General features: G+C 42.6%; 1 protein-coding gene across 1 annotated transcript in view; it reads right to left on the reverse strand.

Moving 5' to 3' along the window:
* The window catches only part of CTNND2 (catenin delta 2), a 2,320,710-nt gene that overhangs the window by 337,477 nt on the left and 1,968,847 nt on the right, over positions 1 to 14,386 (reverse strand). Inside the window, 1 exon segment of the mRNA XM_029590042.1 lies at positions 12,109 to 12,282. Within this exon segment, the coding sequence (XP_029445902.1) occupies positions 12,109 to 12,282 (174 nt within the window).

The raw sequence follows: 14,386 nt of genomic DNA on the forward strand, positions 1-14,386 counted from the left end.
AGATTCTGGAAACCAAATTTAGGCTTTTAGGGAGGAATCTGAAATCTAGAACCTGTAGGTTTGCATTCTCAGAAAAGATCCTCATTCCATGGGCAGGGACCCCAGAAGCAGGCAGAGCTCTACAGTCGATGGTGCAGGGGAGAGGATTTTATATTTGTTAGTAATTGGGCAATATTTTGAAAAAGAGGGGTCTATTCCAAAAAGATGGGGTTCACCTTAACCAGAGTGGAACTAGGCTCCTGGCACTAACGTTTAAAAAGGAGAAGGAGCAGCTTTTAAAACAGATCATAGAGGAAAGCCAACAGTCACTCAGAAATGCATATTTCGGAGTGAGTTATCTTCAAAAGATATTGGAATAACAGAGAAGTTACCATATTTCAATACAGAGGCTGTGACAGAAGCAGACGTACTCAAGGTGTATTAAATAAAAAGTATACAGAGATAAATGATTCCAAACTGCCTATTTCAAGGGATAGACAGGTTGTTAAATACAATTAAAAAAGCATACTTTGAATTGTCAGCATGCAAATGCCAAAGTCTAAAAAATAAGACTGGAGAGTTGGAATGTATGCCACTGAATGGACAGGTAGACATTATAGGTATCTCAAAGACTTGGTGGAAAGAGAATAATGAATAAGACACTGTCGGCTGGATTTTAAATGCCCTGCGCGCCGGCGCGCCTATTTTGCATAGGCCGCCGGCGCGTGCAGAGCCCCGGGACGCGCATAAGTCCCTGGGCTTCGTTAAAGGGGCGTGTCGAGGGTGTACCGTAAATGACGTGGCATTTTGGGGGCGTGATGCGGCATTTCGGGGGCGGGCCCGGGGGCGTGGTCGAGGACTCTGGACCAGCCCCCGGGTCAGGTGATGGCGCGCCAGCAGCCCGCTGGCGCGCGCAGATTTACGTCTCCTTTCAGCAGGCGTAAATCTGCCAACAAAGGTAAGGGGGGGTTTAGATAGGGCCGGGGGGGGGGGGGGTTAGGTAGGGGAAGGGAGGGGAAGGTGGGGGGAGGGCGAAGGAAAGTTCCCTCCGAGGCCGCTCCGAAATCGGAGCGGCCTTGGAGGGAACAGGCAGCGCGCGCTGGGCTCGGCGCGCGCAGGTTGCACAAATGTGCACCCCCTTGCGCGCGCCGACCCTGGATTTTATAAGATACGCGCGGCTACGCGCGTATCTTATAAAATCCAGCGTACTTTTGTTCGCGCCTGGTGCGCGAACAAAAGTACGCGCTCACGCAAAATTATAAAATCTACCCCTGTGATACTAGGGTACAAATTATATTGGAATGATAGGCTAGGTCAAACTGGTGGAGGGCTGATGCTCTATGTTAAGGATGGATAGAGTCAAACAGGATAAAAGTGCTGCAGGAGATAAAATGTACTATGGAATCTCCATGGATTGAAATTCCATGTGTAATGGATAGTGATAGGGGTTTACAACTGTCCATCAGACCAGAATGAAAAGACAGATAGTGAAAAGTTAACAGAAATTAGGAAAGATAACAAATTTGGCAAGACAATAAAAATGGAATATTTGAATAATCCCAATATTGACAAGGTAAAAGTCTTATCGGGATATGCTAGGCAGGTTATGTTTTTTGAAACATAACCTACCGAGCATATCTCGATGAGATACTTACCTCATTAACAAACATGAGGACAAGGGTTAGTTGGTTGATTATAGAACATCTGGATTTCCAGAAGGCATTTGATCAAGTCCCTCATGATAGCCTCATCAGGAAATGTTAGTGTAGAGAACTTAAAGGATCTCTGTTAATGAGGACTGTTCCATTTGTTACAGGAGGAACAAAAGTAGTAATATTGTAGGTTTTAGCTTCACCATGAGAGAGCCTGAGATGGTGAGCTCTCAAACCCCTGCTACCATATTAGGATCTTAGGGACAGCATGGTATTATATTGTTCCCTATATTGGGTGTTTAGGGTTGAGACCTAGGATAAGGAAAGTAAAAAGGGTGCCTTTGCCTAACTTTAAGATGTCACTTTGGTGATCTTTTGCTTTTTGGAGAAGGAAGTTTGTCCACCCTTTCTCTTTCTTTTTTGGTTTCTGCTTTCTCTAAAGTTTTCTTTCTACAACCTGCCTCAGGCGATCAGTGTGGTTTAGGGAAGAGGAGTGGTGTCTTGCAACCAGAGAACACGGATGGACTATTGAAAGTCCTATGGAGGAATGAATCTGGGTTCATTCCTGGGAAAAAAAAAAGGAGAAGATGATCTGTGGTACTCATTCAGTGTTAACCACATCCATATCATCAAGATCTTAAAGACAGGCATATAGAGGTACCATGCAGGTATACACCAGGTAAGTAAGGGTAATGACTGTATAACTGGTCTTAGGTATGAAAAATTGAATTTTACTTGAGAACTATTAAATTGGGAAAAGATTAATCTATCCACCACATTCTGGGAGGATGACCTTTGTTCCCTCTACACTTGTTAATTGTAAACAGACATGATGCAATATTTATTGCGAATGCCGGTATAGAAAAACTTAAAATAAATAAATAAATAAATAAGCTCAAAATTACCCCATTAATTGGAATGGATTAGGAATAACACAAATCAATTGACATCACTAACAGAATACATTAACAGGAAGCTGAACGTCACAAACTTATTAGAAGATCTGGAGCTGTAAAATGGATTGTAAATAACAGGAATTTGTAACTGAACATTTTTATAAACTTTCCATAATCAGTAAAAGTTAAGTTGGAAACCAGCAAATGCTTTCAGTGTGATTATTACTGTTTCTAACAAAGTAATTATTAGTGCTGTTTACATGAGACTTTGATACTGAATTAACTATAGAACACCACTCAGTATCTAGAAAATGATCGTCCCCCTTGTCAGGGAGTCCTGGAATTTCAGAGTTTAATAACTTCAGGAGAGAACTTTACCAGCTTAACCTTTAATTGAGTTGTGATCTTTGGGGTCCTGTGAGGGGATGCTAGCCCAGGGGTTACATTAGGAAACAAATGGAAAATAAAGCAGAGGATATCATAATACCTCTGTCAATCCATGGTACAATCACAGCTTGAATACTGTGTGCAGTTTTAGTTGCTCCATCTTGATATAGCAAAGCTGGAAAAGGTACAGAGAAGGGTCACTAAAATGATGAAAGGTCTTCCCAATAAGGTGAAGCTAAACAGGTTAGGGCTCTTCAGCCTGGAAAAGATATGGCTGAGAGGAGATATGACAAAGATCTACAAAATCTTGAGTGGGGTAAAATGGGTAAACAGGGAATGGTTATCTATCCTTTCAAATAGTATTAGGAATAGGGAAGATAATAGGTAGCAGACTTACTACAAATCGGAGAAAGTAGTTTTTCATTCGGCGTACAATTAAACTATGGAATTAATTGCGAGAGGTAGTGGTGAAGGCAGTTAGCATAGCTGGGTTCAAAAAGGGTTTGGATAAGTTCCTGGAAGAAAAGTCCATAAAACATTAACCATTTAGACATGGGGAAGCCACTGCTTATCCTGGTTATGAGCAAGAAGGGCTGAATCTATTCTTTGGGATCTGCTGGATAGGCCATGTTCAGAGACAGGATGCTGGGCTTGATGGACCTTTGGCCAATTCCAGTATGGCATTTCTTTTGAATGATTTCATGATATGGTTGTCAACCTTTGGCTGTGAAAATTCCAAACACTGATTGGCTGTAGGGCAAGTCAGCAGGGCGTGGTAGTGGCCGCCCCCTGGAGTGCTGCAGTGGGTTCCCTTCAGAGGTGCCACAGTGACTCCACAAGTTGCAACCCCCTGCAGCCTGCCCTGTCTGAACAAATGGAATTGGGTGGAGAGAGAGAATTCCTTCGTCATTTTGTGGTATGCATGACAATGATCGAAACTGCTATGAATGAAATGCATCTAACTACAAAAGAGATGCATCGGCACCTAAACTGTAACTTCTGATTTACCAGAAATACACAACTACCCCACTTCTATGCTCTGACAGATTCTTCTTTCTCATCACCATTTCCTGCTTCCCTCCCATCTTTCCACCGTCTTTCCTTTCCCTCTGCTCTGCAGCTTCTCTTACCACATTCAGGTCTGCTTGTGTTTCTCTTCCTTCATCTTTTACACTGTTCCTTAGCTTTTCCTATCTCTGCTGCTTTCTCTTTTTCCCTTCTCCCCATGTCTCTATGCCTTTCTGTCCTTCTCTCTTCTAATCCTTGTGACACTCTGTCCTTCATTTCACTCAAAAATGGAATATTTACAGTAAATGTTTTGTGTAGCAGCTACTGCTATCAAGAAGTATGCAGCAGTGAGTCAAAATGTGCAGCACATCTAAAATAACAGAACATTTAAATAAACATACTCCCTAAATTTTCAGTGTCTGAAGTTTTATCCGCTCATCTCTGTTCTCTATTTTGTCTTTTTCCTTAATCTTCTCTCTTGAAACTGTACTCATGTTCTTTCCTGTCATCTTTTTGGTCTCTTTTTTGCCAAATCAACCAAATCAACCTCCTTTTTTCTCTCTCTATCCACTACAACCTCTTTTCTTCCTCACATGATTCCTTTTTATTCTCCTCTTTTCATCTATCTCTGCAATCTTCTTCTCTCCATTTCTCACTCATCAGTCTTCTTGTGCTCTTTATAAACTTCTCTATTTTCACTCCCCTGCAGTTTCTCCTTTCTTGCCATCATTATTTTCTGTGGTCTCTCCCTTATACCCTCTCCCCTGTAGTCTCTCTGTATTACCTCTCAGCTACCTTTCTTCTCCACAGGCTCTTTGGCTTCCACCTCTTCCATTGTAACCTTTCTCCCTTTATTTTTTCTTCCCTGAAGTCTCTTCCTCCCATTTTTCCAACTTTTTCTGATCAGTTTCTCTCCCTGGCTTCCATCTTCTTCTCTAGTCTCTCTTCCCTCCATTTCTCTCACTACTGTAGACTCCCCTTTCATTGCTTCCCTCTGCAATATTTTATACTATCCCCATAGCCTTCATTCTCACTACCACAGCAGTCTCATGGTCTTTCTCCCCATCTTAATGCAGGTCATCATGCCTGTCTCTCCCAGTGGAGCCTCTTTACCTTTCAGCCCAAGTTGGAGCAGCAGAAACTATACTGAGCATCTCTCCTGGTTTTGCTGGTAGACAGATGGATAGGTCTTATCTGGCTAACTTTAGACTCGCTGAACATATAGATAGGCATAGTTTAATGGGACAAAGCCAACATGGATTTAGCCAAGGGAAGTCTTGCCTCACAAATTTGCTACATTTTTCTGAGGGTGTAAATAAACATGTGGATAAAGGTGAGCCAGTTGATATAGTGAATCTGAATTTCCAGAAAGCATTTGACAAAGTCCCTCATGAGAGACTTCTTAGGAAATGAAAAAGTCATGGGATTGGGGGCAGTGTCCTATTGTGGATTTCCAACTGGTTAAAAGAAAAAAGAGAGTAGGGCTAAATGGTACATTTTCCCAGTGAAGAAAGGTGAATAGTGGAGTGCCCCAGAGATCTGTTCTGGTGCCACTGCTTTTTAATATATTCATAAATGACCCGGAAATTGGAACGAGTGACGTGACCAAATTTGATGATGACACAAAACTATTCAAAATTGTTAATACACTAGAGGATTGTGAGAAATTGCAAGAGGACCTCACAAAACTGGGAGTAAGGAATGCAAATGGCAAAGGAAATTTAATGTGGACAAACGCAAAGTGATGCACTTAGGGAAGAGTAACCCAAATTATAATTACACAATGGAAGCTTCCATTTTAGGCGTCATCGTTGATAATACATTAAACTCTTCTGCTCAGTGTGCAGCAGCAGCCAAGAAAGCAATAGAATGCTAGAAAATTTTAGGAAAGGAATGGAAAATAAAACAGAGAATATCATAATGCCTCGGTAACTCTCCATGGTGTGACCTCATCTTGAATATTGTGTGTAGTTCTGGTCACCACATGTCAAAAAAGATATAGCAGAATCAGAAAAGGTACAGAGAAAGGCAATCAAAATGATAAAAGGGATGAAATGATTCCCCTATGAGGAAAGGCTAAAGGGGTTGGGATTCTTCGGCTTGGAGAAGAGATGGTAGAGGGGAGATATGATAGAGGTTTACAAAATAATGTGGAATGAAGTAAACAATCAGTTGTTTATTCTTTCAAAAAGTACAAAGATTAGGGGACACAGAAAGAAGTTACTAGGTAATACATTTAAAACTAATAACAGAAAATATGTTTTTTACTCAATGCATAATTCAACTCTGGAATGCCTTGCCAGAGGATGTGATGAAAGCTATTAGTGTAGCTGTGTTTAAAAATGGTTTAGACAAGTTCCTGGAGAAAAAGTCCATAAACCATTGCTAAGGTTGCATTGCACATATTCACTACTTTATTCTTGGGATAAGCAGCTTGGAATCTATCTACCCCTTGGGATCCTGCCATGTACTTGTGACCTGGCTTCGCCACTGTTGGAAACAGGATACTTGGCTTGATGGACCTTTGGGCTACCCCACTATGACAAGTCTTATATTCTTATTGAGCAGGTCTGACTTGTTCAGTTACATAGCTGAATAAGTCAGAATATTGCTACTTATCCTGCTATTTACCTGGATAATAGCTCCTACCAAAATGTCCAGTTCTCACCCGCCTACTTATCCAGATAAGTGGCAACTGCTAAACGAAGCCAGATATTCAGTCATGCCACCTCTTAGGCCTGGATTCACCATTCTATCGCAGAATGGTGAATCCAGCGAAAACGGGGGGGGGGGGGGGGGGGGGGGGGGCCGGGCCTGAGAAAGCTGGCAGCCTTCACACCACCATGGTGTTTTCGCTGCCGGCTTTCGCCACCGTGAAATGTGGTGCTATTGGGCGCGCTACTGGCAACGATAACATCACTAACCTTATCGCCGCCAGCGAAGACACCGCTGAGTCCACCTCCTCGCTGCCCTGACTCCGCCCCCAGCATGTTATCGCACGTGAAAAGGGCCTTTTTGCATGCGATAGAGGCTTATTGCATGCGATAAGCCTTTGAAAATGACCCCCTTAGCTTGTTAAGTTCTTACTCATCTGGCTATGTGACATTGAATATCAACTTTATTATTTCCCCAAATTAAACCATACATGTCAGAAAGTCCATTCCATATTTAAAGTCACTTTTACATTTTTCATTTTAAGAGCATGATCCTTTTGGTTGCTTCTACAAAGGATACCGACACAGACTGTTTTGGTATTAGGGCACAAAAATGTTTTACAGCAAACATGTTACGTCATTTCAACCCAAACTGCTTCCATTCCACTGTGGCGATACGTTCACTTGAGGTTTTCTACTACATATGCTAAGCAGTTTGTTGTTCATGGTTTATCACCATCACTGATCACAAAATGGTACCACACAGAAGTGCACTTATAGTTTACATGTAGGCTTGGGGATGGCCTGCACAGAGCAGCAGTGGCTACTACCCTAAAACTAAACTTAAAAAAAAAAGATAAAATTAAAAAAAAATGATTGTGCAGACTGGATGGGCCATTTTGGTCTTTATCTGCCATCATTCACTATGTTACTATATATACATTAAATTCAACAGTTTCCAGTTTGGAAACTTCCCCACTACTCTTCAGTGCAGGAGTTTCAAAAGTGGGAAAGCCTGAGACTTAACACATCTATTGGACCAGGAAACTTGGTCAGCGCATCTTCTCTGCTCAAGTCTTTTTCCTTGGTATTCTCTACTTCATGAGGCTGATTGGGGGTAAGGGGTGCCCTGGCCATGGCTGTGATGGCTCCTCCATGGTACAAGCCTGATGCCAGGTTGCCTCTCCCCAGGCCCCCAAATCCTAGATCCTCTCCTCACATTTCCTGGCTAGCTACCACCTGCATCTCAGATTTTCTAGGTGTACTCATGCTAGAGCCATGTGTGTGTGTGTGGGGGTGGGGAGAGTAAATGAAGGCTCTAGGGGACTGGGAGAGCAGGGGATCATCAACAGTACACATTTCCCTGCAGAAAGCAGAGCAGAGCTCTGCACCTTGTTCTGCAGAGCTCCCAACAGCTAGCTACCCTCACTGTGAGTCAAGCCCCCTGCCTACCATTCCTATCTATGCAATAGGAACTCTTTGGGTCACACATTGTGGAGCTCAACAGCTTGCACTGCTTGGCCACTCACCTCCAGGGCCTGGCTCCTCTTGGTGTTGGTGTTCCTGTGGCCGTTTGCATTGCTCCTTGCCATGCTCATCTATCTCCTTCCGCATTTTATTTCTCCTTCGACCCAAGTTGGAACAGTCCCTCTGTACTCAGGGTTCTGAACAGGCCAACAATCCAGGCAGTGCTCTCCTTATCTCCCATCTTATGCTAATGCAGATACCATGTATGCACAGCTCCTCTATGCTTCCACTCTCAGGCCTGCCTGCAGCTCTCTAAATCTGAGTCTCTGGCGGGCTAAAGCAAATGATTCTGCTAGCCTGGCCATGGTCTAAACTATGCAGGAGCTCCCTAGGTGAAACTAAAGTTTCAACCACAACGCGGCTGCCAGAATCTTTTATTTGAATCTGACTCTCAGGATCCTCGAGGCTTACCACAGAGGCAGAAGTGAGGATGCAGTTTTGTTTAGTAAATAGTTGCATTTTACCCTTTATAATGCAAGCGGCAGGTCAGCACAGCAGCGAGACAGAAGATGTGCTTTGATCAAGTGTACTACTGCCCGGTTGGTTGCAGGTGGGAAGTAGAGGGCCAGCAGCAGGAGTTTCCAGCTGCTTTCAGGAACTCACAGGAGGAAAAGGGCTTTGAGTGGGGTGTCAGCCTCGGCGCAGCCAACCGCATCCAGGCAGGCACCCAGAGCCGGAGATAAAAACCTGGACTCCGGTCCTGACTGTGCAGACAGGTCAGGCTCTGTCTCCAACTTCTCCATTGGGAAAGGCAAGGCTCAAGGCTGCATAGGTGGTGGTTGGGAGGGTTTACAGGCAAACTGCAGCAGAGCACAGCTAGAGGGAACTTCCATACATATTAAAGGCACAAATGATCTGTGAGGCTGGCGTGCACATGCAGTGTGTACACTGCTACAATCAACCTACCGGCACACAGCAGGTGCTGTGGTAGCAACAAATCAATGGTTAAGCCGATCAAACCAGGGAAGGATTAGACATGGGGACTGCCCAAGCTTCAGGCTGTAGTCAGAGAGGATGAAAATCTGGAAAATTTCCGGTTCTACAGCAATGCTTCAGGCTTCCAGATAGAAAAGCCAAAATCTGAACAGTCTGAAAAAATCTGGATAGTTGTCAACTCTATTTCATGAAGGGCACACAGCCATCAGCGATGTCCGGGTGGATAACAGCAGCTGCAATGCTATCATGTGACATATGAGATAAACACCACTGATCAAAAAAGGGAAAAGAAAATGCTTAAAATATCAGGAAAAAAAGAGAAACATTCTTTTGATACAGTCCCGCACAGGAGGCTTGTGAATAAAATGAGAAGCTTGGGAGTGAGTGCCGAGGTGGTGGCCTGGATTGCAAACTGGTTGATGGACAGAAGACAATGTGTATGGTAAATGGAACTTACTCAGAAGAGAGAGCGGTGATGAGCGGAGTGCCGCAAGTGTCGGTGCTAGGACCGGTCCTGTTCAATATCTTCGTGAGCGACATCACGGACGGGATAGAAGGTAAGGTTTGTCTATTTGCGGATGATACTAAGATCTGCAACAGAGTGGACACGCCGGAAGGAGTGGAGAGAATGAGATGGGATTTAAGGAAGCTGGAAGAGTGGTCGAAGATATGGCAGCTGAGAATCAATGCCAAGAAGTGCAGAGTCATGCATCTGAGGTGTGGAAATCCGGAAGAATTGTATTCGATGGGGGGTGAAGGGCTGATGTGCAAGGAGCAGGAGAGAGACCTTGGGGTGATAATGTCTAACGATCTGAAGTCAGCGAAACAATGTGACAAGGCGATAGCTAAAGCCAGAAGAATGCTGGGCTGCATAGAGAGAGGAATATTGAGTAACAAAAGGGAAGTGATTATCCCCTTGTACAGGTCCTTGGTGAGGCCTCACCTGGAGTACTGTGTTCAGTTCTGGAGACCGTATCTCCAAAGGGACAGAGACAGGATGGAAGCGGTCCAGAGAAGGGCGACCAAAAAGGTGGATGGTCTTCATCGAATGACTTATGAGGAAAGATTGAAGAATCTAAATATGTACACCCTGGAGGAAAGGAGGAGCAGGGGTGATATGATACAGACTTTCAGATACTTGAAAGTTTTTAATGATCCAAAGTCAACGACAAACCTTTTCCGTTGGAAAAAAATCAGCAGAACCAGGGGTCACGATTTAAAACTCCAGAGAGGAAGACTCAGAACCAATGTCAGGAAGTATTTCTTCACGGAGAGGGTGGTGGATGTCTGGAACGCCCTTCTGGAGGAAGTGGTGAAGACCAAAACTGTGAAGGATTTCAAAGGGGCGTGGGATAAACACTGTGGATCCAAAAAGTCTTGAGGATGTGAATAAAGAGAAGAGGCATGGGGTGGCTTGCGGGAATGATGGCTACTACCTGGTGATAAATACCCTTATTCAATAAATATTCACACGGTTAATGTACTCCAATATTGCTCTATGCTTCAACATCAAGAGGAAATGTAGGAAAAAGGATTTGCATTCACAAATAAGTGTGGGAGTAGCTTGCTTGTTGCGGAAGTTACTACCCCAAACCAAATAAGCCTGATACTTCACTTTTAATGCATATCCAACGTAGCTCTCTGCTTCAATGGCAGGGGGGAATGAAGATGATAGGATTTACATTCAGACAACTACCAACAAGGACTGAATTGAATAGTCTGGGTAAACAAATAAGTGTGGGAGTAGCTTGCTTGTTGAGGCGGTTACTCCCCCGAACCAATTAAGCCTGATACTTCACTTTGAATACATATACAGTGCAGCTCACTGCTTCAACGGCAGGGGGGGAATGAAGAAACGAGGATTTATATTCAGACAACAACCAACAAGGACTAAACTGCACTAAACTGACCTCAAGACTTTAACTTATTTAGAGTTTCAATCCTTTCCTTAGGCCTAGGAGATCCTCTGTTTGTGTTTTCATCACAACATTTGTCTCGCAGGATGATTATTCAATTACTTGTGATATTTGTATTCTCTTTTCCGACACTTGTATGATATGTCTTATCAGCAGTTCAGCCACCCCATGCTTACTCTATTTGGGGCCAGAAATCACTGCTGTTAACCATTGAAGAATGCACTTTTAATGTGTCATGTGATTTTTCCTTTAGTAGTTTATGTGCAAGTTGACTTATAGGGGTAGATTTTCAAAATGATTTCCTCACATAAATCACCTTTTGAAAGTCAACTGGGGGCCAGGGCATGCAAAAGTGTACACATAACTCAATTATACATGTGTTTTGACATGCATTTGCAAAAGGGATTCTGAAGGGGGAGCAGAGAAAGAATTTATGTACATATTTCATATTCTCAAAAATGCATGCATAAATCTATGCATGCAAATTTACATGTGCTCAGGAGCAGGTGTATCTTTGTGTGCGTACATCGGTGAATGCACTGGGGACACCCATGAATTTTCAAAGCGGTCTTCTGTGATTACGACCACTTTGAAAAATGGGGCTAAAGTCTGTGGGTAGAGAGTACAGACTATTCACTTTTGAAAATTGATGAGTGTTTTGTGGGGTACACAGGAGGGGAGCAAAGTTAGCATGTTTGGCATAGGAAACGTATGGGGGTTGAGCCAAGGCTATCTAGAACATAAAAAATTCTGTTTGTTTAGAGCTTGAACTTTGACAAACTTGGCTCAAAACTATACCTGAATAGTAGTTTTAATCACTCCAAAGTCAGTAAAGAACTTGAAGGTTTTAAATGATTTTCTTTGAAAGTTCAAGCTAGTACTATGGCTATCACATTTCAACCCCATGAAATGTCAAATAACTGTTATTAAGACTGGAAAACCATAGGCCTTGCTGGAAAAGGCAACTCAATTCACAGCATCTTTACTTTTCTGCAGGCAGACCACATGAACACGATCAGAAATTAATCACAATAGGCAAAAGCATCACAAACTATATTATTATCCTTACATCATCTTCCAAACAATGGCATGTTTAGATAGATCTGTTGTTGACACAATATGAACACTATATATATAGATATATATTTTTTACCTTCCAACTACCTGCAGCCAAATTCTGAAGTGCTCCTGCTGCTCCCTCCAGCGTGTCTGGGTTGGAGCACTCCGACAGAAGTGTGAGGTAGGGTTTAACTATTGAAGGGTGCCACAGCATCTGGATTCCTTTTGGTGGATCTGTGCAATCTGGTAGGGGTCCCACGCCATCCCACTGTTTAAAAGAAAAAGAAAACCCCAGAATATCACAAAGAAGCATATTCTAATAACCAAAAATAACCATGGGATTATATATTGTTTTAACAGTTGTAATTTATTTAACCTATTTAATACCCTGTCTTTCGTAACATCAGTACTAGTACTAACAATATTTTGGAAGTGTCAATGCAAATCATCTCCTGGCTTCCTCTCATTTTTAAATCTACCATAATTTCCCTGAGGCAGGTGGGAAGGTGACATACAGAACATTTTACTTTTCAGATTTGTGTTCTTCAAGGATCGTGTTTTGCATGACAGCAAATTCTTTTCAGAAAGTGTCCCCTAAGGATGTAAGCAATACAACAGTGTAATCTAAACAGTGTTTTACAGATCCAACCTCTTCTTGCTGGGGCAATGAAATACATCTCGTTATTTTGAGTTGACAAAGAAGATTTACAGTTTTGAAAAATAAAATTGGTAACAGAGACGAAATTAAGCTATTCTTATTGCTCTAATCCAGGGTAACATTTTAGGGCTTCCTTTATGCTACAATTTCCATGTCAGTGCATCATTAAGTATCAGGGGGTTTGTTAAGTTTTGTTTATGATTCCCCTCATGTGTCAATATTTTGCTTCTTGCTCCCTACTACTCAGGCACTGGAAGGGCCAGAAGTTGATCCATCATAAAAATTGCATTTTAGAGTAACCACAACTTGACACCACCTTGAGCTGCTTATTTTCTGAGAGGTCCATATTCAGAAGGATTTAGCCAGATAACTCAGAATTCATCCAGCTAAATGAAAATTTGGGCACTTATCTGGCTAAATTCTAGCCAGATGACTTTTTATATGACTAAAATTTGGCTAGGTCAGGGGCGTTCCTGTGGCATAACTGGGAGGAAATTATCTCCAATATTCAGAATTAGCTGGATATGGGGGAGTGCTACGTGAGATTGAGTACACCAATCTTCCATGTTTGGTGAAGTGGTACCTGCCCGATTTAGCTGAAGAAGCTCTCCTGGTGGTGTTCCTACCACCTACAGTGACACTGATGGTGATGTCATTAAGAGAAGCCAGGAAGTTCTATCAATCCCAGGTGCTGTGGCAGTAAGTCGGGGAGTGTTGCGTGAGATTGAGTGCATCAATCTACCACCTTTGGTGAAGTGCTGACAAGCCAATTCAGCTGAGGAAGATCTCTGGGTGATGTTCTTTCCCCCCCTACAGCGATGCCAATGTCATTAAGAGGAGACAGGAAGCTCTATTGCAAGATTTATGACTTCAGGCAAACACCAAAACCTTCAAGAAAGGACTCAAAACTTGGCTATTCCAACAAGCCTTTTCTTTAACATAATCTCTCTAATCTTTCTATCAAAATTTTATATTATTATTAAGTTTAGATTTCTTTTTATGATTTTAAAGAGGTTTTATGTATGATAATGTTTTATTAAGATTTTTACCTATTTCGTATTCTGTTTTATTTTATTTCAAATGCTTTTAACTATGCATTTGCTAACATGTTTGTACAACGATGTGATGTTTGTTATGAACGTCAGCATAAAAAGCCAATAAATAAATAAATATTAAACCCAAGTGCTGTGGTACACAGCCGTCAGCATGCTGCTGAAGCCACACACCAAAGGGGCACGTGACTTTGAGTGGATAGGAAGGAAAAGAAAATCCTAATTCTTCACCTCTTCCCCAGCTTCTGGTGTGGTTCGTGGCCCTATGGATAATCATTTACAGAGACTGGGCAAGTTGTTACAAAGTGACTGTGAAGGGGAATCATTATCAGGGGTTTCCCTTAGTTCTGGCATTAGCCAACCCCCCCCCCCCCCAAGGTGTGGTTTCCAGTGAGGAGAAGGTTCCTGTATGACTCCCCCCTCCCTGGAAGGAAATAGGAGTGTCACAAGATTTGGGGGTTATACCGTCTACAGACACCTTATTGACTCCTCTTGTAGTGTCTTCTTTGTCTGATCAAGCCCAATGTTATCGGTTATTCCCTCCATAGAGGTTGGAATAGGGGATAACTCCAAGCCGATTAATATGAAATTATCGACATTTGGAGGTTGATAAACTAGACAACAACTTGACTCAAACAGTTTCACAGCACTGTAAATTCACT

Source organism: Rhinatrema bivittatum, chromosome 2 (genome assembly GCF_901001135.1).
Source record: "Rhinatrema bivittatum chromosome 2, aRhiBiv1.1, whole genome shotgun sequence".
Classification (NCBI taxonomy): domain Eukaryota; kingdom Metazoa; phylum Chordata; class Amphibia; order Gymnophiona; family Rhinatrematidae; genus Rhinatrema; species Rhinatrema bivittatum.